Raw genomic sequence first — 26,071 nt, 5'->3', positions numbered from 1 at the left:
AGCCCAAAAAAATAAGTCAACATTTATAAATGCTCAATATTTAAAGAAATTTAGAATTATGCCACTATTTCTTCTAGATATAAACCACATAAACAAAACAACCCAACTTGCCTATATTTTTAAGGTCAACAGCCTACAACAGTCCCTAGACCACTGGTTATTTATACAATAGTATACTTTATTTGTTTTAGACATGAGGTATTGCTTTTATGATTTAAAACTTTGCGATACAAACAATTATTAAATATAACATACATTTTCTTCACTCTTGTCCAATTTGCATTTAACTTCGTCTCCTTTCTGTTTTAGTTCTTCTCTCACAGATTCCAGTTCATTCCTTTAAAGGAAATGGAAGAGTGACATTGTAATAAAATTTACATTTTTATATTTTATTCCCTTTATGAAATTTCTAAAATGATTGACTATTTAATTTTTTGGTTTATACTTTCATTTTGCTTGGTAATTTTTCATGCATTATTATCAATAGGCACACTGCTACTCATATATTTAATGTATACTTTTATTTTGAAATTATCTAGATCCTTATAGTCATTTTTCCATTTAAAAAAAAAAACTCCTAGATAATACTACTCAGCCATAAAAAAGAATAAAATAATGCCATTTGCAGCAATATGGATGGACCTGGAGACTGTCACTCTAAGCAAGGTAAGCCAGAAAGAGGAAGAAAAATACCATATATCACTTATATGTGTAATCTAAAAGAAAGACACACATGAACTTATTTACAAAACAGAAACAGACTCACAGACATAAAACAAATTTATGGTTACCAGGCGGGGAAGTGGGCAGGGAAGGGATAAACAGGGAGTTCAAGGTTTGCAGATATTAACTACTATATATAAAATAGATAAACAACAAGTTTATAGTGTATAGCACAGGGAACTATATTCAATATCTTGTAGTAACCTATAACAAAAAAAGATTATTAAAAGGAATACATGTATGAATATATATGACTAAAACACTATGCTGTACACCAGAAATTGACACAACATTGTAAACTGACTATACTTTAATTTTAAAAAAGAAGGGGAAAAAAACTCCTAGATAGAAACCCTCATTTCTTATATAAGCTTAGATTTCACTTTACTGTTTTCTTAGTCATAAATTAGTTATCATTATAAGACATAGTCATAAAGTTTTATAAATAAGCTAGGGAAGTGATTTTAATGAAGAACTACATGACTGAGATATTTGCATATACATATTCCCTTATATAATGTACAGAGTATATCTGGAAAAATACATAAGAAACCATGATACCTCTGGGAAGAGAGACTGGATAGCAGGAAGAGAGAGGGCAAGAAAGATAGTGTTCTTTCCCCGTGTCCCCTTGTCCTTTTGACTTTTACACCATATGCATGTATTATCCATTCAAATTTTTTAAAATTAAGAATCTGTCTGTTGTACATGGAAACAATGGTGCTTTGTCTCAGATGGATATATGAAGCTATTTCTAATGGTAGTCTCTCTTGTTACTACAATTATATGTTGCTGGGTCTGACCTGAATGCATAGAACAGTATTCAATCATGTGGAATAACTGGCCTTGTGAAAACTGAGTCTGGGATGTCTACTCTTTAACTGAGTTTTAAATCTTTAATCAGCATATTTTACTTTTCCTAAACATATTTGTATTTAAAGTTCTATAAGTCCACTGAGTAGCTAGATATACAAAAAGATATTATCTAAATAATTTGAATTCTTATAAATAAAAAGCAGCCTTCCCATAGAATATGTCTTCACTTTCTATCCCTGAAATGTACCATGGCTTAATCACAGAGATTCAATCTATAATAACAATCACTTCTGAAGAAGAAAATTGAGCATAATGGACGAAAGCAATCTTTAGAAGCAAAATAAGAGATGACTTTCCAAATATGGAAAATAGTAACAGTTAAGTACCAGGCATGTGTTCAGCACTTTATTCACATTTTCTCATATAATCATCAGACAGTCCTATAAGGGAGGTATATCAAGTCTAAAGGAAGTCTCAAATCATTTAAAATAGCAGGTTAAGTTTTAATGACCACATTCTTTAATCAATCAAAATTTAATATTTCAGAATATAAGTATAAATGAGAGCCCCCAAATACTTGGAAATTGTCTAAATTACTAATGGATTAAAAGGAAACTTAAAATACAAAAACAGATCATTTAGAAAATAATAAACATGAAAACACTACATGTCAAAATCCAGGTCATGGATCTACAGCAGTGTTAGGAAGTAAACTGATATCTTGAAATGTTTTTATTATTTGAAAAAATGAAAGATATATTAAAAATCAATATATTGATATTTGGTTTATCAATTTTTACAATAAATAAAGAAAATATTAATATTTGATTGCAAGAAGGAAAAACTTTCTAAGTATAAAATCAATAGGTGTACAGGAATCATACCACAATAAATGTGTTAAAAAAAAAAAAAGCAATGGGAAAAAATATCAAAAGGAAAGACAATTAGATTTAACACAAAATTTTTTTTTAAAATTCTATATGACAAAAAAAACTACTCAAAGTGAAAGGAAAATAACAGGTTGGGAAAAATATGTGCTGTAAATTTAAAAAGATTAAGGATTAATGTGCTTTTTAAAGCTTAAATAAATCAGTACGAAAACAATCAAGATCTCAAAACATTAGTGGGCAATGGGTATAAGCAATTTAGAAAGAAATGTAGAAAGCACACGTGAAAAATTCCAAAACTTACCCAAAATGTGCAAATTATATATCATAAGAACTATGAGTTGTTTTTATCTGTTATATTATCAAATAAATTAATGAAAATACCCAAAGGTAATTAAAACATTTTGGAACTAGCATTTTCATACAATAATGGTTTACTGCATAGCTTACAACCGATAAGACCTATTAGAAATCATTTGTCTATCAAAAGTGATTGAAATAATTATTTGTATGACTCAGTAAATTCTACCACTTGAAATTTATCCTGTAAGAAAAAAATCTGTATATGCCAAAATGTTTACTGTACTATTATTTACGATAGCAAAAAACTGGAAAATGTAAATATCCAAATTAAAATAAATAATGTTAAAGCAACTTGTGTGACTAGCATACAGGCATTAAAATAGATGATTGTGAAAACACCTAAAGACACAGATAATACTTAAAATAATATTAAATTTTTAAAATACCTCTTTTAAATTTCTGGCATATGATTAGTGTACTTTCTTAGTTAAACAAGTATTAAATATTAGAAAATCTATGATACTTTGAAACTAATTTCTATGTGTAATATCACTATTTCAACACTACATATAAATAGACATTATTACAGTTTTATTTTTAAACAGGATTCCAAAGCAGTAATTTAAGTCTAATTTTTTACTTTATTCTATATTCAACATAAGATTAATCCAAATTAACTCTAACAAGTTAACAGAAAAGAAATACTAAAATCTTTTGCCAGAAAAAGGCCAATGCATTAGTCTTGCCTTAACTGTGTTTCTGTTTCTTCCAGATTTTCTATTTGTTTCAACATTCTTTCTTCTTGCTTTTTGCTATTCTAAAGAAATAAGCAGTGTTGTTTACATTATTTTGTTTCAACAAAAATAAAATTGAAACTAATATTTAAGACCATTATTGGTCTTAGAATTTATAAAATTCATTTAGTTACATATAACTAGCAAGAGTTATATATAAATAGCAAGAGAATGAGCTATTTAACTTGTATACTTCCATACTACTTTTCCAGCCTTATTTTATTCCCCTAACAATCCTTACACAGTAGCTAACAAACCAAGTCTTACTTGCCGTTTCCCAGTGATACTTTGAGACTTGTGTCTTTTGTTGTGGCTTCAAGGAATGCTTTTCCATTCACTGTTAGCTACTGAACTCATAATTATTCATGTTTTAAGGCGTATACTGATGCTATATTCTTTCTGAACACTTCTCTTTCCCCAAGGCAGAAATGATCCTGTGAACTATGATAACACTGTATTCCCAAAATGATACATATGACATACTATTTTAAGTTATTTTGACATTTTTTTTCTATTGAATCATAAACTCCTTAAGAGGAAGGATGATATTTTACTCATCATTGTATCCTCCACAGTGCCTTATATAATTTATTAATATTTGAATACTTTATAAAAATCTTAATGCTTAAAATTAGAGTAACTTTATCAATAGAGAGTCTCTATCATCTGTCATTACCATCTAAGATCAATATGCATATTTTTCTTCTACAACAAAGTGGTATTAGCTCTAAGATAATCAGACTTGCAAAGCTAAAAGAATCTTTAGAGGTCATCTAATCTAACCCCATAATTTTACAGTAAGAAAACTAAGTCACTGGTACTGTCTTTTTCAACTCACATTAATATCTTCTTGCTGTTTCTTGAGTTCTAGAGCCATATCACTTGTTTCTTGTGCTAGTTCTTTGTTCTCCACTGAAAGCCTGCTGCAGCTTGCAGTTAGTTCAGTATTCTTAAGCCTATTTTTTAAAAAACATGTCATACCAAAATATTCACATGCAAAATTATATGTGTAATTTTATCCAAAATAATCTTAGTGGGAAAAAAGGAAGAATTGGGGTTATAAATGAATAAAACTGACCATTAGTTAAGAATTTTTGAGGCTGGGTAGTAGGTATATGCTGGTTCATTAAACTATTCCCTCTTAACATCATATATAATTGAAATTTTTCTGTAATATGTTTTTCAAGATGTCATATATTTCCTTGACTATTACCCACACCTCTTCCCCTTTTACCTTTCCACAAATTTTGAAAAGTACATTATTTTCTTCATATATTTTCTCTCTAGTAGACTCTTAGAAATTGTTTCAAATTTCTAAAGATTTGATTTAAGTAGTACATGAAACATTATTTTCATTTAACTATCCTCATGAAAATAAATAAAACTTTGTACACAACACTTAAACTGCTCTTACAAGGTCTGAAACAGTCTACATTGGAAGAGAGATTATTGCTGTTATTGGCTTCAGCCAGAATCAATTTTAAATGAAGAAAGGGGAGTGTGGGGCTCTATGGAATGATAGCAGGAGCATCTATTATCTCCTCCTATGTCCCGACACTGGAAACTCATCAAGGAGTAGATATAAGTTTTAACTAAAAAATGAAAAGTTGAAAAAGCAAATATAACAACAATAATACAAATTCATACTAATCAGCTCATTCATTAAAAGGGATTTTGGTTAATAAATGAATTTTACCCAGAGTCCCTATAAAAGTACTGTTGAAAAGGTACCAGAAGCTGAAAGAGAAGGGACAAGATGCTGAGTAAACTAATTATTTCTCATTTTTATGTAGAGTTGAGAAGCAACCAGAAAGGAAAAATGAAGCTCACCACTAGATTGCCTACTCGAGTTTAGTTCTCTGAGTAATAACACAAAAACTATTTCCTCCCACTTTCTCTAGAAATTAAATTTACTAAGTAGGTAAAAATCAATTAAATATTTTGTTTGGACAATGTAAGAAATAAATTCTTATTTTGCCATTTCATCAGTTCAAACCTATGAAGTAATTTAGTAAAACAACCAAAATAACTATTTAGAACTACAAATGATTATTTTTATGAGAAACTAAATAATCTCTGAGAAAAATAATAAATTGCTCTTTTAAAGCAGTTCTCAACTTTGTGATATACTCTTCTTATGTCAATGATACGTACTTCCCTTAGCAATGAAACCGATAAATTATTTTGACCTTTAACTTAAAAATAAAACACAACTTTAAGCCTATTCAAATAAGTATTGAACATAATTTACTAACTTATTATTAACTACCAGAAAGCTTAGGAATTCAATACATAAGCTACTTTATAGATAGAAAACATACTTCTCATTTTCAAGCTCAGTTTTCAGCTCTTTAACCTGTTTTGAATAATGTTGTTCACTTGTTGCAATGGCAGTTAATTCTATTTCCAAATCATGTACTTTTTTCTGGAAAATAAACATGTATTATCACAGCAAATGTTTTTACAATTTTCTCATTTAAAAAGTATGATCACTATGCAAGCAAGTCATATATTTAATAAAAATGTCAAATTTTAAAAATTTAAGTAGATTTAATACCATAATCATTATAATTTTAAAACAATGAGCAATGACAAATGCAATACAATAAGTAAATTCTATTTTGATATTCTGAAGCTCAACCAGTAAAATTATATTTGCATATTATAAAATACTGTTATCAATTTTATACAAGGTATTAATTTCAATTAAAATATCATATTACTAAGAAGAAATATATTAATTAATGAAATTAGGCAGTATCTGAAAAACTAATTGTTTTTACTATATTAAAAAGACAGTTATAATGTAATATTGTAATAGACTGAAAACATACTTTCTAAAAATAAAAGACATTCTAAAATTATAACATGAGCACTATAACAATATTGTAAAGTAAGAACTTAACTTAGTAAAGGCTAAAATTTAAATATATCATTCAAAAATTTAATTGTTATAAACCATGGCATTATGCATACTACTGTCATCTTACTATTGTCATTAAATGTAGCAGGAACACATCTTTAAAAGAAATTTTGTGAAGCAATCTTTCACAAAACTAAAAGCCACACCATAATTTACAATGTAAATCTGTATCATACTAACAAATACTTGAAAAAAGGATGTGTTCTTTTTAAACAAACCTCTCTGGTTTGGAGAAGCCCAGCTAGTTTTTGTTCTGCTTCTTTTAATTCTTCAGCAGTCTTCTCAAACTGTTTCTTCTCATCTAAAAGCTTTTGGTTTTCTGCCTATAAGAACATTAGCAAATCATGACAATCGTATCAAACTGCCCAGATAGAATTGTGAAGAGAATTATGAATTTCTCTTTGACTAAAATTTTTTAAAAAGAGAAAAAAAAGTCATCATTAAATAAATTCCAAAACTAAACATGATGACAAAGGATTTAATGGAGAGCCCTGGAATTTTTTATTTGAAAAAAATCATACAGGAGCGCCTTTCTATCTGCTAGATTGGATGCTGTCTGATTCATGAATCACAGAATTGAAACTTAATGGATCACTAAAAAAAACAAAAATCATACAGGTCATTGAATTCAAACTTTATCTTACACATAAATCACTGCAATTTATTAGCATTTGTTATTCACTCACTATTCTATATCCTGTTTGTCCTTATATTTTACTAAAATGTTCTTCCCTGTAACTTTCATGCAATGGTCATTGCTCTGCATTCCGTAGTCACAAAGAAGTCTAACTCCTCTTTCACATATTAGCTGAGAAATATTTGAAGAGAGTTATCATCACTCTCTAACTTTTCTCTTAACTATTCTATAATCTCTAATTATTATTATTATTACTGCTATGAAATGGCTTTACATTGCCTCATTCCTTTCAGATGGGCTCACTCTGTCAATATATCATTTTAAATGAGGTGTCAAGAATTGAATTCAATGTTCTAGACAATCATGGGTCAGCAAACTATAGCTCATATTGGGAACACTGGACAGCTACTTGCAAAAGAAACTGGTCTACTGTCTCACACCATACCCAAAAAAATAATCCAAAATGGATTGAAGATTTAAATGAAAAATCTGAAACCATAAAACTCTTAAAAGAAAACATAAGCAGTATGCTGTTTAACATTAGTCATAGAAATATCTTTTTGTATATGCTGCCTCAGGCATTAGAAACAAAAGCAAAAATAAACAAATGGGAGTATATCAAATTAAAAAGCTTTTGCTCAAAGAAGGAAACACTATCAACAACAACAAAAAAAGGCCACGTACTGAATGGGATAAGATATTTGCAAATGATATATCTGAGAAGGGCTTAATACCCAAAATATACAAAGAACTCATACAACTCAACATCAAAAAAACCCAAACAACCCAATTATAAAAGGGGAAGAGAATTTGAATAGAAATTTTTCCAAAAAATACATACAGATATCCAATAGGCATAGGAAAAGATGTTCATCACCGCTAACCATTAGGGAAATGCAAATCAAAACCACAATGAGATATCACCTCACACCTGTCAGAATGTCTATTATCAAAAATTATCAAAAAGACCTGGCTCCTATGATCATCTGTTCTTAACTGTTCTATCTTAGCATATTGTGTTCTTCATACTGCAAAGCAAATGAGCTTTACAAAATGCAAACAGCACTGTGAACTAATGCTTTATCGCCCTTGGCACCATTGTATTATTACCTTTGAATCACTGCTTGTATTTATGTGTGATTATTTTGTGACTGTAACTCTATGAAAGCAGGATATGCATCCATTTGCTCCCCTACAGCAACCCCAGATTATACCATAAAAGGAACTGAACAAATGTTTGTTAAATTAATAAACGTGTTATATTATTCATCCCTCACCACTACCCTAAGAGATCTGTACAATTATTTCCCCCATTTCATAGATGGAAAAATCAAGCCATCAAGAGTTTAAGTAAATTACTCTAGGTCATACAGCTAAGAAGAACTGGATACTAATCAAAGCATTATAATTCTAAGGACCAAGATATTAATTATGCTCTATTGCTATTGAAATATAACAAAATCATAAACCAATTTCTGTCCATGTAGGAGTGTAAAAATAATACTTTAGTGTTAACTCAGTTGACAAATATTTATAAAGTGCTGACAAAGTATCAGTCATTGTGCTAAGTACTGAGGTTACAGGGCAAACAGGATAGGTTTTTAGCTCTTATTGGAGCATACATTCATTTCACTATTTACTGACCACCTACTGTGTGGCATCTATTTTGCTAAGTAAAGGGGATTCTACGGGCAAATAAAGCTTTAAATAATTATACCAAAAATCAATTTCATATGTGATAAGTGCTATAAAGGAAACATTCAAGGGTGCTATGGGAACAAGCTATACAGAGACCTAAACTAGCTAAGAACACCAATTGATATTTAAGCTGAGACTTGAAGTATAGGTTCACATTATAAAATCTGAAAGAAATGTAAACATTATTACTTACAAGAATTTGTGCAAAAGCAGTTTACTGAAAAAAGGATAAGTATTTGGAAACTAGGCTTCCCAAGAGATAGAAAAATTAGGAGTTGCAAAATCAGGTAGAGATGCAATATATATATCTGTAATCATATATCTGTAATCAAACAATATTGTCTTTTATAAGCAAGGGTTAGCAAACTACAGCCTCTGAGGCAAAATCAGCCCACAGATTTCTTTTGTAGGCTCTTGAACTAATAAATAATAAGATGGCTCTTACATTTTTGCAAGATTGTTCAAAATAAAAAAAGAAAAAAGTAGAGGGGGAGGAGAAAATTAACATTCTGTATATAGCCCACAAAATCTAAAGTATTTACTATTTAGTCCTTTACAAAGAAAGTTTGCCAACCCATGCTCTACATGCTATAATCAATTAAAATATAATGAAGCCTTATCCTAACAAATTCATTAAATATGGTTCTACCTGAACACTAAACATAGGTAATGAATACATATCATACATATCTTTCTCAAAACTGCCCCTTTGTGGCTCAAAGGTATCAAAGGCACACCAAATTTACAATCAGCTATATGATATGCTTATTTGATCTCACTTAAATGTACTGTCAACACATGTTTAAATAATAGAACCACCTTCACCAAGACAATTATCAAAACGTGTAAATATTGGTACAGATAAGAAATGTGAAAAAAAAAAGAAATGTCGCTTTACTAAAATCAAATATAATTTTTTTTTATATTTTAGCTGAAAAAACTACCATAAAACACTATAGGATAAAAATCTAAGTCACTAGATTCAACTATTTTGAAAAATAATTGCTATACATTAATAAGAGAAACTATATACTTACCAAGATATTTTTCATTTCTTCAAGTTCTACTTCTTTGTTATTTTTCAGCTTAGTCAATTCTTCTAAAAAAAGCAAAAGAATATAAATGTGTTAAAAGCTGGACTAAAAGAATAGGAAAAGAGAGACAAGAAATAAGAATACCATTTGAGGGAAAAACCAAAAGAGATGGGCTAATGCAACTAGAGCACTGTAAAGAATAGAGGAATTCCAAATGAAACTATGCAAAATAATAAAGATAACTATTAATAGTAATGTTCCTATAAAGTTAATTCCACAACCAAACGAGCCCAAGTTCATTAAACAAAATAAGCAATGGATCTATATAAAATATATTTAGAATGAAGTCACACAGCATGTGCATTTACCTTCAACTCACCACTGTCTAAACATCTGGCCTCTTAATCTTCACTCCAAATTTAAAAGGAGAAGTAATCCACTTTTCTCAAGCTATCTCTTGACCACTGTTCTGGATCTCAACATTCCTACCTCCTCTAAGACTTCAGTTGCTATATTAGCAATATACAATGACTGTAGACGAATCTTTAATTTCCCCCATCCCATCTAAACATCTATTTGAATACAAAACAAATATCTGAGTGATCTATCCTTTTCATACTATTGTCAAATTTCTTACTTTGTTTTTGTAGCCAAATTCCTGTTTGTTACCTATACATTTCTTTCTTAATCCTATGCAAAGCTAATGTCTATCTCCATTAATAAAATTATTATCTCAAAGATCACCGATAACTATTTTGTGGTGCAATTCTCAGTCCTCATCATTGTGGAGCTTTTGGCATTTGATACTACTAGCCACTCTCTACTTGTCTCCCTTTGATTTTCAAGATCTTGTATTAGTAGTATTTCCTGTTTCCTAACTCTTACTCTTGTTTTCTTTGCCAACACCCTTCTTCTCACTTTAAATAACAATGATTTTCAACGCTTTTCTTTCTATACTTCCACGAATTCAACATTAGACTAATGAATTAGAAAATCTTTCCAGCTCAAATCTCCTGCTTTTTTCTTTCTTACATTAAAAAAACTTTTTTATTTTTCCCCCTAACACAGGCACTGGGGATTGAACTCAGGACCCCAAGCATGCCAAGCACACACTCTACCACTGAGCTATACCTCCCACCCACCTTTCTTACATTTTAAAAATAGCTACAAAGTTTCCAAGTGATGTCTAGCTGTCATCAAAAATTTTATTATACCTGAAACATCTTTCCTCACTGCTAAGGGTTATTAATTATAGGAGATACAATAGATTGAATGAAAATTTCCCAGACTCTGTACATTAAAAACAAACAAAAAACTTGAAATAATTGCCCAAAGTCTCTAAGAAAAATAAACAAAATTAAAAATGCAAATATAGAGTTTAAAAGAAAAACCTGATATGCAAAACTTATTGAACCACAAAGTTTCATTTTAGGTAAAAACAGTTAATTTTTTAAAACTCAAGGATTGGTTCAAGATAGTGGACTGAGCATGTGTCCACATTCTCACTCATCCCCAATCCCATAAATTTTTTAAAAGAATATATATATATATATATATATATATATATATATATATATATATATATATATATATATAAACATTAACAAAAACCAGACAGCCTACCATTAACAAACCAAAAAGTTGAGGGATCCTTGGGAAGGGGGAGGAGAATCCATATTAATTCATTAAGGCTATGTGAACAACTAGACCAGGTGACCACACACACACACCCACCCTCCCATACACACATACAGCCTACCTCAGGTTAAATCAAGGATTCTGGGAAACCAAACAGATTTGGCACTGTCCCTGACAGCTCATAATCTCTAAGCAACACAAGCATTCTCTATACCCAAAAGACAAGCTACCAAGCCCACTCTTCCTTACAGCGCCTACCATCTCTCCCCATAATCAGAAGAATCAGATTATAACATAGACATAGAAGAAGATGGATTCTCAGATACTTAGATGAGTAAGCAATCAAGAATCAACAATCGGTGAAGAAAAAGCAAAACCATGAAAGGCACCAAATTCAATTAAGAGAACTAAAATAAAATCCAAGGAGAAAAAAATTAATAAACAGAAGTAGATATTAAATGTTCCAACAGGATGCTATATCCATGAAATAAATTACCTAGAGGTCTTAGAAATTTAAAATTAGACAACTAAGGTTTTTTAAATAGCAAGATAAACATACCTAAGGATTGAATCAGGAAAAAATATTTCCCCAAATTCTGCAGAAAAAGAACTAGAAGGTAGAAATTTAAGGAGAAAAAATTTGGACATGAAGGATAGATCCAGAATTTGCAAAATCCAACTCTCAGAGGAGAGAGAGAGAGAGACAGAGGCAGAGGCAGTGGCAGTGGCAGAGAGAGAGAGAGCGAGAGCGAGAGAACAATGACACTAGAAGAGAAGAAAAAAAAGAAAAATGTTAAAAGCTGAAGACAGACAAAATGTCCTCAGATTAACGGGCTCACCAAGTGCTAGCAGAAGTGTGATAACAATTCCATTTTTAACAGATGTCTTTCATATCTGTACCACTCAAATAGCCTCCTACCTGATTTTTCCACTTATATTCTTTTCCTGCTACCAGCACTCCCCACCCAAAACCAAATTTTTTTCCATACAGAAGTTACAATGATCCTTTAAAGATGTAAGCAAGATCATGTCATTCCTCTACTTAAAATCTTTCAATGGTGTTCCTTTGCTATTATCATAAAAGCAAAATTCCTTTCCTTGGTCATACCTGATTTGTTCCTTATCACCCCACACTCACTTCATTTCCCTTTCCATATTGCTTCTTACACTCAGTCACAAAGGCTTTCATTCAGTCCCATGAATTAACCAAGCTCCTTCACATCTCAGAGCATTTCTACATGCTTTTCCTGACTAAAAAGCTCTCTCTAACTCACATGCTTCACCCTAACTAAGTCTCACTTATTTAAGTCTCAGTTTAAGGCCATCCTGATCAACAAATCGAAACTAGGCCTTATTATTTTCTTATATTTTATCATTTTCATTTCCTTCATAACACTTATCCCAATCTGTAATTAAATATTTATTTGTGATTATTCATTTTATGTGGCCCCAAGTAGAGTGCAAAGTCTCATGAAAATAAAGACCATGTCTGTTTATATATCCAAAGCTAAATGAGGAATAAACATCTAAGTCTAAATTCAATAGTTACTGTTGTATCTAATAACCAAAGAAGCAGCAATAGAAAAAACTAGAAGGAACACCTGTTACATAACCAGAGTGAAAACAAACATGGGTACAGATACAAAAAAATGACTATAGTAGTAAAACCTGTTTAGAACTATATTAGACTGAACTGAAGATGGGAGACACATGAAGCAGCAAAGAAATCTGCACCAAATAAAGAAATTGAGGAAAAATTATTTGACAAAGATTCTGTATTTATAGTTGGCTTTAACTTACTTGGTAAGCACTAGCTTATTCTTTAAATGAAGAGTGAAAAGACACCTGGTATTTAAAGAATTTGAACTTAGGCAATTAGATGACTCTTAAATCTGCAAGACAGAAAAATTAGATTTGTACTTTTAAAGAACACTCTAGTATTAGTGCAGAGAATGAACAAAAGGTAGACAAGACCAGAAACAAAAAGACTGATTCTAAAAATACCGCAATTAGTCCTGCTCAGAGATGTCAGGTCCCAATCTAACGTCAAGACATAAGGGGTAGAGCACACTGTATCTGAGTATTGCATAGAAAAAAAAGCAATCTAGGATAAGTCAATGATTGAGACTGCTAAGGGAACAATGGCGGCATACTCTAATCAAGATGTAAGTCTAAGAAAATACCACCCATTAAGAAAGCAAAATGTAGCCAGGAAACAAAGTGCTAAGAATGAGATCTATTGCAGGAAGGAATAAGGTTATGAATGAAAGCCAAAGCAAACAGAAGCCTAGTAAACACAAAAATGGATGAACAAAGATGAGGACAATGAGGGTAGTCTGAAGCATGATTTGATGGTTAATCTGTCAAATTCAGTTTGGGTTCCATTATATTACTCACATGCATCCCTCTGCTAGACTAAGAGAATGTGCTTGAAATTCTACTAACCAGGAAAGAAAAAATGAGGATTTGAACTGTTCTAGATCTGCAGAGAAGAAAAGGGGGAAGATTCAAAAGATATTTCACAGATGCGGGGGTGGGATGGGTATATATAGCTCAATGGTAGACTGGGTGCTTAGCATGCACAAAGTCATGGGTTCAATCCCCAGTATCTCCACTAAAAAATAAAATTTTAAAAATTAAAAAATACATAAATAAACCTAATTCCCTCCTCTACCCCCCCAAATAAACAGAAAAAAAGATATTTAAGAGTTAGAAACTCTTAAATTAGTTAGATTTTAACAGCTAGATATTAAGAGTTAGAAACAATAGCACTGAATAACCAGTTAGAAGTGAAAGTAAGGGAAAAAGGAGATTTTTTGGTTTTGAGAACTATACATTTAACCAAAGAAGAAAATAAACTAACATTGGATACTTATATCACTGTTAATGATACTCTCCTATACATAATACTTTGCACACTCCATCATTTCTGCAACTACCCAAAGCTTCTCTATACCTTAAAGTCTACCTTTGAAAGCTACCTCTTCTATAAAGCCTTTTCCAACTCTGCAGTCCACCCTGACACCTTTGGCTTTCTCTTTTTAACAGCATTATCACATTTCCATCAATAAGAAATCTATGAGCACTTATCTCAAATATATAAATATGTATATAACACAAATACATATTTATGTTTTGTAAATTTATAAAAAACATAAATATGTGTATTATGGTATTATTTGTTATAAAACATGTATAAAGCATAAAAATAAATAGAAATAAAAGTTCTAATATTTCTTTCCCTTATCCTAAACAAAATTCTTGCTCACTCCCTAAATTTTGGAAATACTGCTCTAATGATTTTGTGTCCAAACTTTGTCCTACAATAGAGATTTCTCAAGGACATGATATTTCACTTCTTGTATGTTTTCACAGCACCTAAGATAATGCTAAGAAACACACACAGAACCATTTCACAATTCTAGAATTCCTTATCCAAACTTCTCATTATATATTGCTCTACTAAGAGAAATATCACATTATGCATTTGATTTTTTTAATATGACAATAACAGCTATTAATATTCAATGTCAGATTTAATTGTTACAAATAAATATCCATTAACGATATTTTAAGGACTAAAATTACTATTTAGTCTACAACATTCAATTGACCAATTCTAAAGAACATAGATACACGCAGTGATTTAAAATAGTATGTTTTGCTCTAAAAGAAGACTTAAAAATTGGATGAAAAGTGCATTTACAATCACTCTAATATAAAATAATACTAAAAAATTATTTACAATTGGTTAAAACAGTTTTGGGTGTTCAAAAGTTAATCTAGTCTATAGTGGAAAATTAAGCATTGCAAAAGGAAAACAGTGTTTCAAAGTTCAACCAATCATCCAAATAAAGCACTATTACTGATAATTATTTTAATCAGGTAAGTATTCAAAGCTAATAATAAAGATTACAGAAAATTATAGAGATTTTTAGAAAAACACCTACCTATGAATTATTTTAATTGATACAAATAATTCTTTTCACCAAAATTGGAAAAAATGTTTTTATAGCTTTATAAATCTCCACATTTGTTGATATGAAGCTTTGTAAATATGAAGCATAGAATTATTAGAATTAGCTAACTAAATGGTCATAAGCTCATAAATCAATTGAACTTCTCTCTCTCTTAGCCATGAAAGTTGATTAACAACACCATATGATAAAATAGGATCACATTTTCTTATAATAATTCATAGTCCAACATGACTAATCAATGAAATTTCAAAATTCAATTAAAATATAGCAGACCTTTCCCACTAAGAATTATTAAGGCCTCTGAATTCTAAAATAAGAAAAAAAGGCTACAAAAACATCTCTTGGCTCCTTATACTTCTGGACACCTATGAACTGCATTATGAAACTGGACAGTGTTTCTTAAGATTTAAATTTTCTATCTTCAAAAAATCAAATAAAAAGTTATCAAATAATCACTATTGGTAAACAACAGAGGAGAAAATATATTTTGTTCTGAAATAATGTTTATGGTTATATAATTAATATTGTCATATATACATGTTATTCTCTAAATCTTACCCAGTTCACTTGACTTCTTCTGAAGCTCCATGGTAAGTACTTTCAACTGATCTTCACTTTTTCCCAATCTTGCAAAATAATTATATTAGTTCACAATGTAAAATATTCTTTTACTGAGAATTTAATCTAGTAACTAAAACTGATGCAATTTAGCAACAATATATCTTAGCACAGACTCACTCATTCAATTATTACACATTTTTTACTACCTACTTTGTGCCAGATAGTGTAACATTTCAAAACAAGATATTACTATTATACATACATAGTTGTGTATCAATTGCATCTACATAAAACTTTAAAGCTTATTGTCATGATTTATCTCTTAAGTATTGATGATAATCAAATTAATGCTTCCTACAACTTTGAAAGAGATTGAGCATATAACTACTGTTATACTGAATTCTGCCTTAGGAATAATATAAATATGAGAACTGTGCAATTCTCTTAACTACGCTGGCTTTCCATTTCCTCATCTATAAAACTGAGATAATTGGAACAGATGACATTTAAGGTCACTTAGAAATTTTAAATTTGAAAATCACCTGGAACGGCCAATCAAAAATATATATAAGATTAGCTAGCAAGAAAATCTAGCCTTTCTTCCTTCACCATACACAAGCAGTAAAGAAGAAATTCTGCTAGGCTCAGGTTTGACTTCAGAGAGAAGTTTTTTCCTCTCTTTCACCCTATAGACTTAATTAACCCTTATACTAATGGGACAAAAATAATTACCTAGGCCTCATAACACAGCTTTATAAAACTAGTCCCTTAATACAAAGTAGTGAAAAACAAAGTAAGTTTTTAACTCAAGTTTTAGAGAAACTATTCAGATGAAATGCAAATGAATACTTTATTTTATGTATAGTTAAGCATATTCATTAATCCATTGATTTAATAAAAATTTTTGAGTACCTACTCTGTACAAGGCTAGTTGCTAAATTTGTAAGTCAGAAAGAAGGTTACAGACCCTAATAAAATAAACCCACAGCCTAGGAAGTTATTTCTATTTAATAATCCACAGTTTAATTAAATACGTCATATCACTGCATCAGCACTCATGAGCTTATCCATATTGCTGAACGCTATGAAAAGCATGCATGGGAATACCTGCTCTTTCCCTGGGATATCTACTTACCCAATACAAATTCTTAAAATGTGTTCCCAATTGATAGAACATAAAAAGACACTTGATTATAGTTACTATAGGAATTACAAGTCAGTTGACAAGGAATAGAAAATGGCATTGAATATTAGAAGTAAATTGTTTTTATTCAGCTAAATAAGTATATTTACCTTTGCTGTTCTGTTGTTAATAATTCTTTCAAGTTGCAGATAGTAGTTTTAAGTTCAGTAACCACCAATGAATGGGCAGCTTTAGCGTTATTAAATTCTTCCTTTTGAGTTTCTTTTTCTCCAGTGAGCTGATATATTTTTTTTGTTGCTATTTGTAAATCCTCCTCTAAAGCCTTTTGAGTACTCTAAATGAAATACAGTACAAACAAAAGCTATGAAGTAAGGGCCTCATGAAAAAGCTGAATTCATCTGCTTTCTGTAATTGACTGCCTTTCCCTCCCTCTCTCCTTATCCTCTCACCCCCTCCTTTACCCTATCCTGGCTAATCTGGAATGTCCCATCCACTACTCTTATTTCAATTCACCATTCCTCCAAAGCACACCTATAATTCCAACCACTCCATGGAGTCTTCCTAACCAATCCAGCCCATAGTGTTATTTCCATTTTTAAAACTATTGTAGAATTTTTGCCTGAATCACGTTGGTTCCCAGCATAGTCTTGTATTTTAATCATACTTTTGATATGTTTTTATCAAATGTCTCCAATTAAACTCTAAGCATTTTGTAGACTGGAATTGTATCTTCTCTATTTGAAGCTTCAGGTCCTTGTAAATAGTATTAGCATTCAATAAACATTTGTTGACTGATTGATGGGGTGAGAATTAGCACACACTAATCAGTTTTTATATCATACCACACTTCTTTGCAAAGACATTTTAGTATCTTCTAGTACTGATGTCAAATGATCTTGCTTCTCATTTGATTCTTTTAAATTTTCATTCTGTAATTCTAAAAGAGAAAGTTGTAGATAGGTAGTACTCAATAGAAAATACATACCAAGAAAACAAACTATTTGTAACAATTACTTTTTTCCTCTATTTCATACTCCAAAATGAGGAGGAATTATGCAAATATAGATGCACTGTATTGGTCATCATCAACTTTTATTTTTTCAAGATTGCTATCATCTAAGCACTCAAAGATGATTAGATAAGGACTTTCAGTGCTACATTTTTAGTAACAACTAAACAATGGAAACAACGTAAATATCCAACAGGAGAAAAATTAAATTATGGTGATATATACATACAATGGTATGCCATATAGCCACTGTAAATGATGATATAGATATTTATTTATTTATTTATTTATTTATTTATTTATTTATTTATTACTAATTTGGATATCATAAAATACCATAGAATAAAAAGGGCAAGTTAAAAACAATATTTATATAAATAGTGCACATGAAAGGAAAGAACACACACAAATTTCAAGAGTTATTCATCTCCTACTGGTGAAATTATTCATGATTTATTTTCATTATTTCCTATCTTGATTTTTATATTTTTCTGAATTATTATATTACTTATTTAAATATTACCCAAAAAGCTACTGACGTCACATGATAGCTAATATTTACTAAATTCTAAGTGCTAGATACTCGTCTATATGCTTTATATGTGTGCATTCACTTTTAAACCTCATAAAAACACTAAGGGAAAAAAGTTCATGCTCTTCGTTGGTTTAAATCATTCTATTTCCTTTTACTAGTTACCTAGACTCGGGTATGATACTTAACCAGTCTGTCTCTACTTTTCCCTCATGGAAAATTATAGTTACTCACATCTTGAAGGGTTGCTGTTAGGATTAAACAAGATGATGCAATTTAAAATGTTTAACCACAGTGTCTAGCGTATAGTCAACAAATGTTAAAGACTGTTTAAAATTCAAGGTATTTACAACACAACTGGGCAGGCAGAAAATTATCAAAGATAAGTACTGATGGGTACTCACTAGAAGTTCTAGGAATATACATAGAGAGAACACCTAAGCCAAATAGAAATGGTAAGGGTTAGAGGTAAGGGAAGATAGACATAGAGAGGGAGAGTTCAAGGTAGGCTTCCAGAAAGTAATAGCTGAGTTGAAACATTTGAAAGCCAGTAACAATTAACAAGAGTAACAGGAGTCGGGGAAGAAAGATATCACAAGACAGGTGAAAGAGCATATACAAAGGCAAAAATGAAAGAGACAAGATGACACATTTTGGAGTCTAAAGAAAATGTATTTTTTAATACATTTGAAATTTAAATTATAAGGGAAAAATCAAATCAGATATGATTGGAAAAATAAGGACAAAAATCGTAACAGGATTTATAGACAACTTGTTCAGGATTTATACAACTTCATAACCAATGAAAAATAATGAAGGATGTTAAGCAACAGAATAATGTTTCCAGTTTATATTTTTGTAAAAATTCCATTCTCAAAATCTGTGAAGAAATTAAGAGATCAGTGGTCCATCTCCGGAAAAAAAAAATAGGAAAAGCAGATATGGAGAGAAGGAAATGATAATTAAAGACTATCAATTATGATACTATTATGGTCTGTTATTAATAAGTGTCTCTTCTTAGAAATCATGATCACAAACTAGTACTTAGGCATGTGTAGGAACTGAATATATGCTTCTTGAATATCCTAAAAAGCTCCAAGCCAAAACTTAATTTGAAGTTCCCCTAAGTTCCTCCAGGATTCCAGAAGCTACAAAAGAAAATTTTCTCTGTAAAAACATACATCCAACTCAGGCCTTAAAGAATATCCACAGATGAAATTGCATGACCTCATAATCAAAAATCACAAGACTAACACACAGAGTAATCACAAAGCACAATGAGTAAAGTCAGCAAAATGAACAAAAGACAGACTTGGACCTGACTGCAAGATTTCAAATGTTAGAATTACTGGCTGTGGATTAAAACAAAAGGTATTATATCATTCTTTAAAAACTAAAAGAAGTAAGGAAGATGTCCACAAACCTAAAACTTACCTAGAAATGACATATAAAATTGAAACTGGAAACTCCATTAGGGTAATGATAAGGTATGCCATTCAAACAAACATTCCTCTAAAAAGGAATGAAAGTTCAGGATAATATATCAAGAATATTAAAATAATTAAATTCCCAACAAAATAATAAGAAATTGCCAGGCACAAAATGAAGAGAAAATAGAAACTTGGAGAAGTAATATATGCAAAAACCTGCTTTTGCCCCAAGGTCATTTGCAGGTCCTGGAAAAACTAGACTTTTGATTTGAAATTATGATGAAGTGAGGAAAAGAAATATGAAAATCCAAAGACTGAATAAGGTAGAAAGCCCAAGAATTAAATCTTTGTACAATAAGCTAGGACAAACAACATATACGGAGGAAGCAAAAGTAAACTAAACCCTCAAGCAAATTTGCAGCACAGGTTCAATCACTAGAATGGTCCAATTAATCCAAAGCCATGAAACTGACTTAAGTTTGTAGAGCCACCATGCACATGGTAAAAGTAAATACAAATCCTCTAAGGAGGAAGTTAAGTTACCTATATAACAGGCAGGCCTTATTATACCTACAAATAATTTTTTCAAGAGAAATAATGAAATGGAATCAAAGACAACAAGGCACCCAATAAAACAAGGCACTTGGACTAAAAACTACCAGAAACAAAAAGACAGTATAAGGCTCACAAACCTTTAAGATAAAGAATTACCAGAAAAAAACCATAAAACAGCTATTCTTAGTATATTTAAACAAGAAAACTCCTGTAAATAACAAGAAATAGAAAACTACATAAAGCAGAATAGCAGATTTGAAAAATAATAACATTTTAAAATAAACACCTTAATAACTGAAAATAAAATTGGAAGAGTTCATAATGAATGAGAAACAAATGAAAAGAGAATTAGTAAATGACAAGAATAGTCAAAATAAATCAGAATAAGGCACAGAAAAGCAAAACTGAAAATATAGAAAAGAAACTGAGTCGCAGAAGATAGAATTAGAAAATTAACATAATTTTTATTCAGATTTCCAAAAGGGGAGGAAACAGAATAAAACAATTAAAATGTTTGACGAAGCAATAATAAAGGACATTAATTTACAGATTCAAGAAGCTATAAAATAAAGTGTGTATCTTAACATACTATATGAAACTGCTAAAACATCAAAGGCAAAAAAAAAAAATTTGAAAAGCTACAAGAGAGGAAAAAGATACCTTATCTTCAAAGTTTAACAGTTAAATTGACAAACGACACACAAAAAAAAGCCAAAAGCAGGATGGTACCTTCAGTGTGCTAAGAGAAATTTCTAGGAAAACATATAGGGTGCCAACCAGAAATACGTATCATACAAAAATATCCTTTCCAGATGAGAATGGATAAACAAATGTTCAAATAAAAGAGAAATCATCATAAACACATCCTCACTAAAGGATATTCTAAGCATTATTCTTGAAGGCAGAAAAAATATGATCTAAATAAAAGATCTGAGCAATAAGAGGAGGGATCAAGATCAAGATGGCAGAGTAGGATGCAAAAATCACCTTTCCCCAGGAACACCTCAAAAATACATCTACAGGTGGAGCAATTCTCACTGAAAACTAACTGGAAACTAGCAGAAAAACCCTTATACAACCAGGGCTGTAAGAAAGATCCACTTGGAATTCAGTGGGAAGAGAAGAGAAGCAATCACATTGGGACCTGTGCCCTTATGAGGTGACACAGAGGAAGGGAATCCTCCTTGGGGAGTGAGCAGTTCAAACCACATACTGGGCACTCAGACTTGTCTAACAGCAGGAAAACAAGTCTCCTTAGCTAGTTAGAAAACCAGTGACACTAACAAGGGGACTTGTAAGAAATCTAGACTCAACTCATGAAGAGAGGCGCAACACTTGCTTACTCCTGAAACAAGACAGAGAAAGCAAATTGAAACTGCACTGGACTCTGGTTCATTTCCTTTGACTTCCACAGTGTGTCACCCAGCCTAAGTCAAGTGCCTGCTCAGGCCTCCCTTGCTTCACAATGCAGCTCCACATTAGGGCAGGGGCTGCTGCAGCTGAGGGAAGTGCTCAGTTGTGAAGGACTATGCCAGCTGGGATGCAAAATGGCGTCTAAGCAGGGAAGGGGCAGCCATTACCAGCACTTTCAGAGACAGTGTAACTGAAGTGGTTCCAGGTTCTAACTGCAGCTGAGACCACCATAGCCTGGCCCAGACCCACACCAAGCACCCACACCAGCTCTGCCTGCTCTGTAGCCCAGCTCTACACTAGGGTGAGGGTTTTAAGTGGCCAAGGGGAGTGCACAGTTGTGAAGAACAAAGGCAGCTCAAACCTAGAACAGCATCTGAATAGTGCAGGGGCAGCCATTAATGGTGCTTACAAAACCAGTGCATCAAAAGCAGTTCAGACTCTGACTGTGGCTGGGGATGTCACAGCCTGTACCCAGACCCACACCAAGCACTTGCACCAGCCCCTCTGGCTCCAGCCCCCTGGGTTGAAGGTACCCGTGCTGGGAGGGAAGAGAGCACATACTTAGAAGGAATGAAGCCAGCTCAGACCTAACCCTTAGAGTTTCTCCTTGAGCAACTTGGGACTTGACACTGCCGCCAATACAGTTATATTGGCCACTGAGCAGAGAAAAAATCCTGGCTCACACCTGGCTCTGGCTCTAGTCCCTCCATTTTTAGCTGTCTCCTACCAAGCTGAGAGCTGCCAGCACATGCTGGGAAAAGACAGAACTCATGCTCACATCATATCCAGTTCTCCCATCACAGCCACTGGGCACGTGTACTCTCCTAGACAAGGATCTCCCTTCAGGACCTCAGTAGGTAGTTTTTCCACCTAGTTTCATCAAGACAGAGACAGTTAAGCAAAATGAGAAGACAGATGAATTTGTTTCAATCAACAGAACAAGAGAAAATTCCTAAAAAACAACTAAAGAAACTAACAGTTTACCAGATAGAATTTAAAGCTTTAGTAATAAGAATGCCAACAGAATTAGGGGAAAGAATAAATGAACATAGTGAGAATTTTAACAAATAATTAGAAAATATAAAAAAGAATCAGTCAGAACTAAAGAACCCAGTAACTGAAATGAAAAACACATGAGGGGGAATTAACAAGTGACTAAGTAATACAGAAGAAAGCATAAGTGATCTGGAAAATAGAAATATGTAAATCACCCAATAAGAACAGCAAAAAGAAAAAAAAAAATTTAAATGAGAACACTTTAAGGGACCTCTGAGATAACACCAAGCATACCAACATTCGCCTTATAAGAGTCCCAGAAGGAGGAGACAGAGAGAAAGGTCAAAAATGTATTGATGAAATTGTGGCTGAAAACTTTTCAAACTTAAAGAAGGAAACAAATATCCAGGTACGGAAATACAGAGGAACTCAAACAAGATGAACCCAAATAGACACAAACCAAGACATACCAAAATTAAAATGGCAAAAGTTAAAAATAAGAGAGAATTCTAAAGGCAGCAAAAGAAAGAGTCATAAACAAGGGAACCCCCATAAGGCTACCAGCTTACTTTTCTGCAGAAACTTTGCAGGACAGAAGAAAGCAGCATGATATATTTAAAGTGCTGAAAGGGATAAAAGTGCAACCTAAGATACTCTACCCAGCAAGATTATCATTTAGAATTGAAGGAGAGATAAAAACTGCTCAGACAAGCAAAAACTAAAATAATTCATCAATACTAAACATGCCCTAAAAGAAATGTTAAAAAGTTTTCTGCAAGTGGAAAAGAAAAGGCTATAACAAGAACTGATAGGAAAGGAAAAATCCCACTAGTAAAGGCAAATATATAATAAAGGCTAAGCAACAACCACTTAAATACTCCAGGAGGAAGATTAAAAAACAAGAAATTGTAAAACCAATAAAGATCAAAGGGATAAAAGTGAAGATGCAAAATAAGACATCAAAAACACAAAATGTTGGGGAGGGAATTATTAAAAGGTAGATATTTTAAAGTATGTTTGGACTTCAATGACTACCAGTTTATAAGATAGAAGCTATAGTTATAGGTCACCATATATGAATCCCATAGTAACCACAAATCAAAACCTACAATAGATACACAAAAGCTAAAAAGAAAGGAACACAAGCATATCATTAAGAAAATCATCAAATCACAAAGGAGAAACTAAAAGAAGACAGAACAACTATAAAACGACCAGAAAACAAATAACAAAATGGCAATAAGTATATACCTATCAACAATGACTTTAAATGCCAATGGACTAAATGCTCCAATCAAAAGACATAGGGTGCATAGAAAACAAACTTATGGTTACCAGTGGAGGAAGGGGGTAGGAAGGGATAAACTGGAAGTTCAAGATTTACAGATACTAACTACTATATATAAATTAGATAAACAAGTTTATACTGTATAGCACAGGGAACTATATTCACTAATTCAACAACTTGTAGTAACCTATAATGAAAAGAATATGAAATGGAATATATGTATGTACATTTATGACTGAAACATTATGATGTACACTAGAAATTGACACAACATTGGAAACTAACTATATAGTTCAATTGGAAAAAAAAGACATAGGGTGGCTGACTGGATAAAAAAATAAGACCCATCTACATTCTGCTTACAAGATTCACTTCAGAGCAAAAGACACACACAGACAGAAAATGAAGGGATAGAAAAAGATATTCCATGAAAATGAAAATGACAAGAAAGCGAGGGTAGTAATACTCATATCAGACAAAATAGACAATAAGACAAGTTTATGACAAAAGATAAAGGACATTATATAATGATAAAGGGATCAACACAAGAAGAGGATATAACACTAATGATCATGTCACCTAGACAGAAAATCAATAAGGAAACAGTGGTCTTAAATGACACATTAGATCCACTGGACTTAACAGATATCTACAGAACATTCCATCCAAAAATAGCAGAATATACATTCTTTTCAAGTGCACATGGAATGTTCACATGCTAAGCTACAAAAAAGTCTCAACAAACTTAAGAGGACAGGAACTTTATTAAGCATTTTTCCAAACACAACAATATGAAACTAAAAATCAATTAACAGGAAGAAAAATGGGAAAAACATAAACACATGAGACTGAACAACATGCTACTAAAACAACCCAAAGGGTCAATGAAAAAATCAAAGAGGAAATCAGAAAATACCTCAAGACAATTGAAAATGGAAAAAAAAACTTTCCAAATCTATAGGACATGACAAAAGCAGTTTTAAGAGAGTTTACAGTAAAATTAGAAAAGACATAGTTAAACTCAACACCACCATAAATCAACTGGATATAATAGACATCTACAGACTACTTCATCCAATAACAGCAGAACAAACATTCCTCTCAAGCTCATGTGGAAAATTGACCAAGATAGACCACATTCTGGGTCATAAAACACACTATAACAGATTTAAAAGAAAGTCCTACAATGCCTGCTCTCAGACCACAACGGAATTAAACTAGACACTAATTGGCTTATTTGCTTTTTTATTGCTGAGTTTTCTTTATATATTATAGATAACAGTCCTTTGTCAGATATGTGGTTTTCTGTCTCCCAGGCTGTCTTTTCATCATCTTTTAAAAAAAATGCATACTTTTAATATTTTTCCGTATGATTCAGGTCTGTATCACTTGGTAAATATTACATCTTATGGCATAATTTCCTAGTTGACTTACACATTGCTAAGTGATGTTCCTTTATTTGTTTCCAGTCTTTTGCAAAATGACTGGAATTATCAAGATTATTAATATATTTTCAAGTTTAGAAGCAATTAGAGTTTTGGCATAAATTCCTAGGTGTGGATTTTCCAGGTGAAAGGTTATATGTACTTCCAACAAATAATTCCAATGTTTTCAGCAAATTGTACATTAAAGTGCCTGTTTTACTGCACACTTGCTAACCCTGAACATAGTATTTAGTTTGTGTAAATATGATGGGTGAAATATATATAA

At 31.7% G+C, this 26,071-nt stretch overlaps 1 protein-coding gene across 1 annotated transcript in view; it reads right to left on the bottom strand.

Moving 5' to 3' along the window:
- The window catches only part of SYCP1 (synaptonemal complex protein 1), a 104,796-nt gene that overhangs the window by 48,755 nt on the left and 29,970 nt on the right, over positions 1-26,071 (bottom strand). Inside the window, exons 12-20 of the mRNA XM_010980709.3 lie at positions 17,981-18,075; positions 17,288-17,472; positions 15,992-16,059; positions 9,819-9,880; positions 6,665-6,769; positions 5,845-5,948; positions 4,362-4,479; positions 3,476-3,546; positions 256-337 (exon numbers count right to left, since the gene is read on the bottom strand). Of these exons, the coding sequence (XP_010979011.3) occupies positions 256-337; positions 3,476-3,546; positions 4,362-4,479; positions 5,845-5,948; positions 6,665-6,769; positions 9,819-9,880; positions 15,992-16,059; positions 17,288-17,472; positions 17,981-18,075 (890 nt within the window). The remainder of the gene's footprint in view (positions 1-255; positions 338-3,475; positions 3,547-4,361; positions 4,480-5,844; positions 5,949-6,664; positions 6,770-9,818; positions 9,881-15,991; positions 16,060-17,287; positions 17,473-17,980; positions 18,076-26,071) is intronic.

Source organism: Camelus dromedarius, chromosome 9, assembly GCF_036321535.1.
Source record: "Camelus dromedarius isolate mCamDro1 chromosome 9, mCamDro1.pat, whole genome shotgun sequence".
In the NCBI taxonomy this organism is placed as follows: domain Eukaryota; kingdom Metazoa; phylum Chordata; class Mammalia; order Artiodactyla; family Camelidae; genus Camelus; species Camelus dromedarius.
This window is presented reverse-complemented; position numbering and strand designations above follow the sequence as displayed.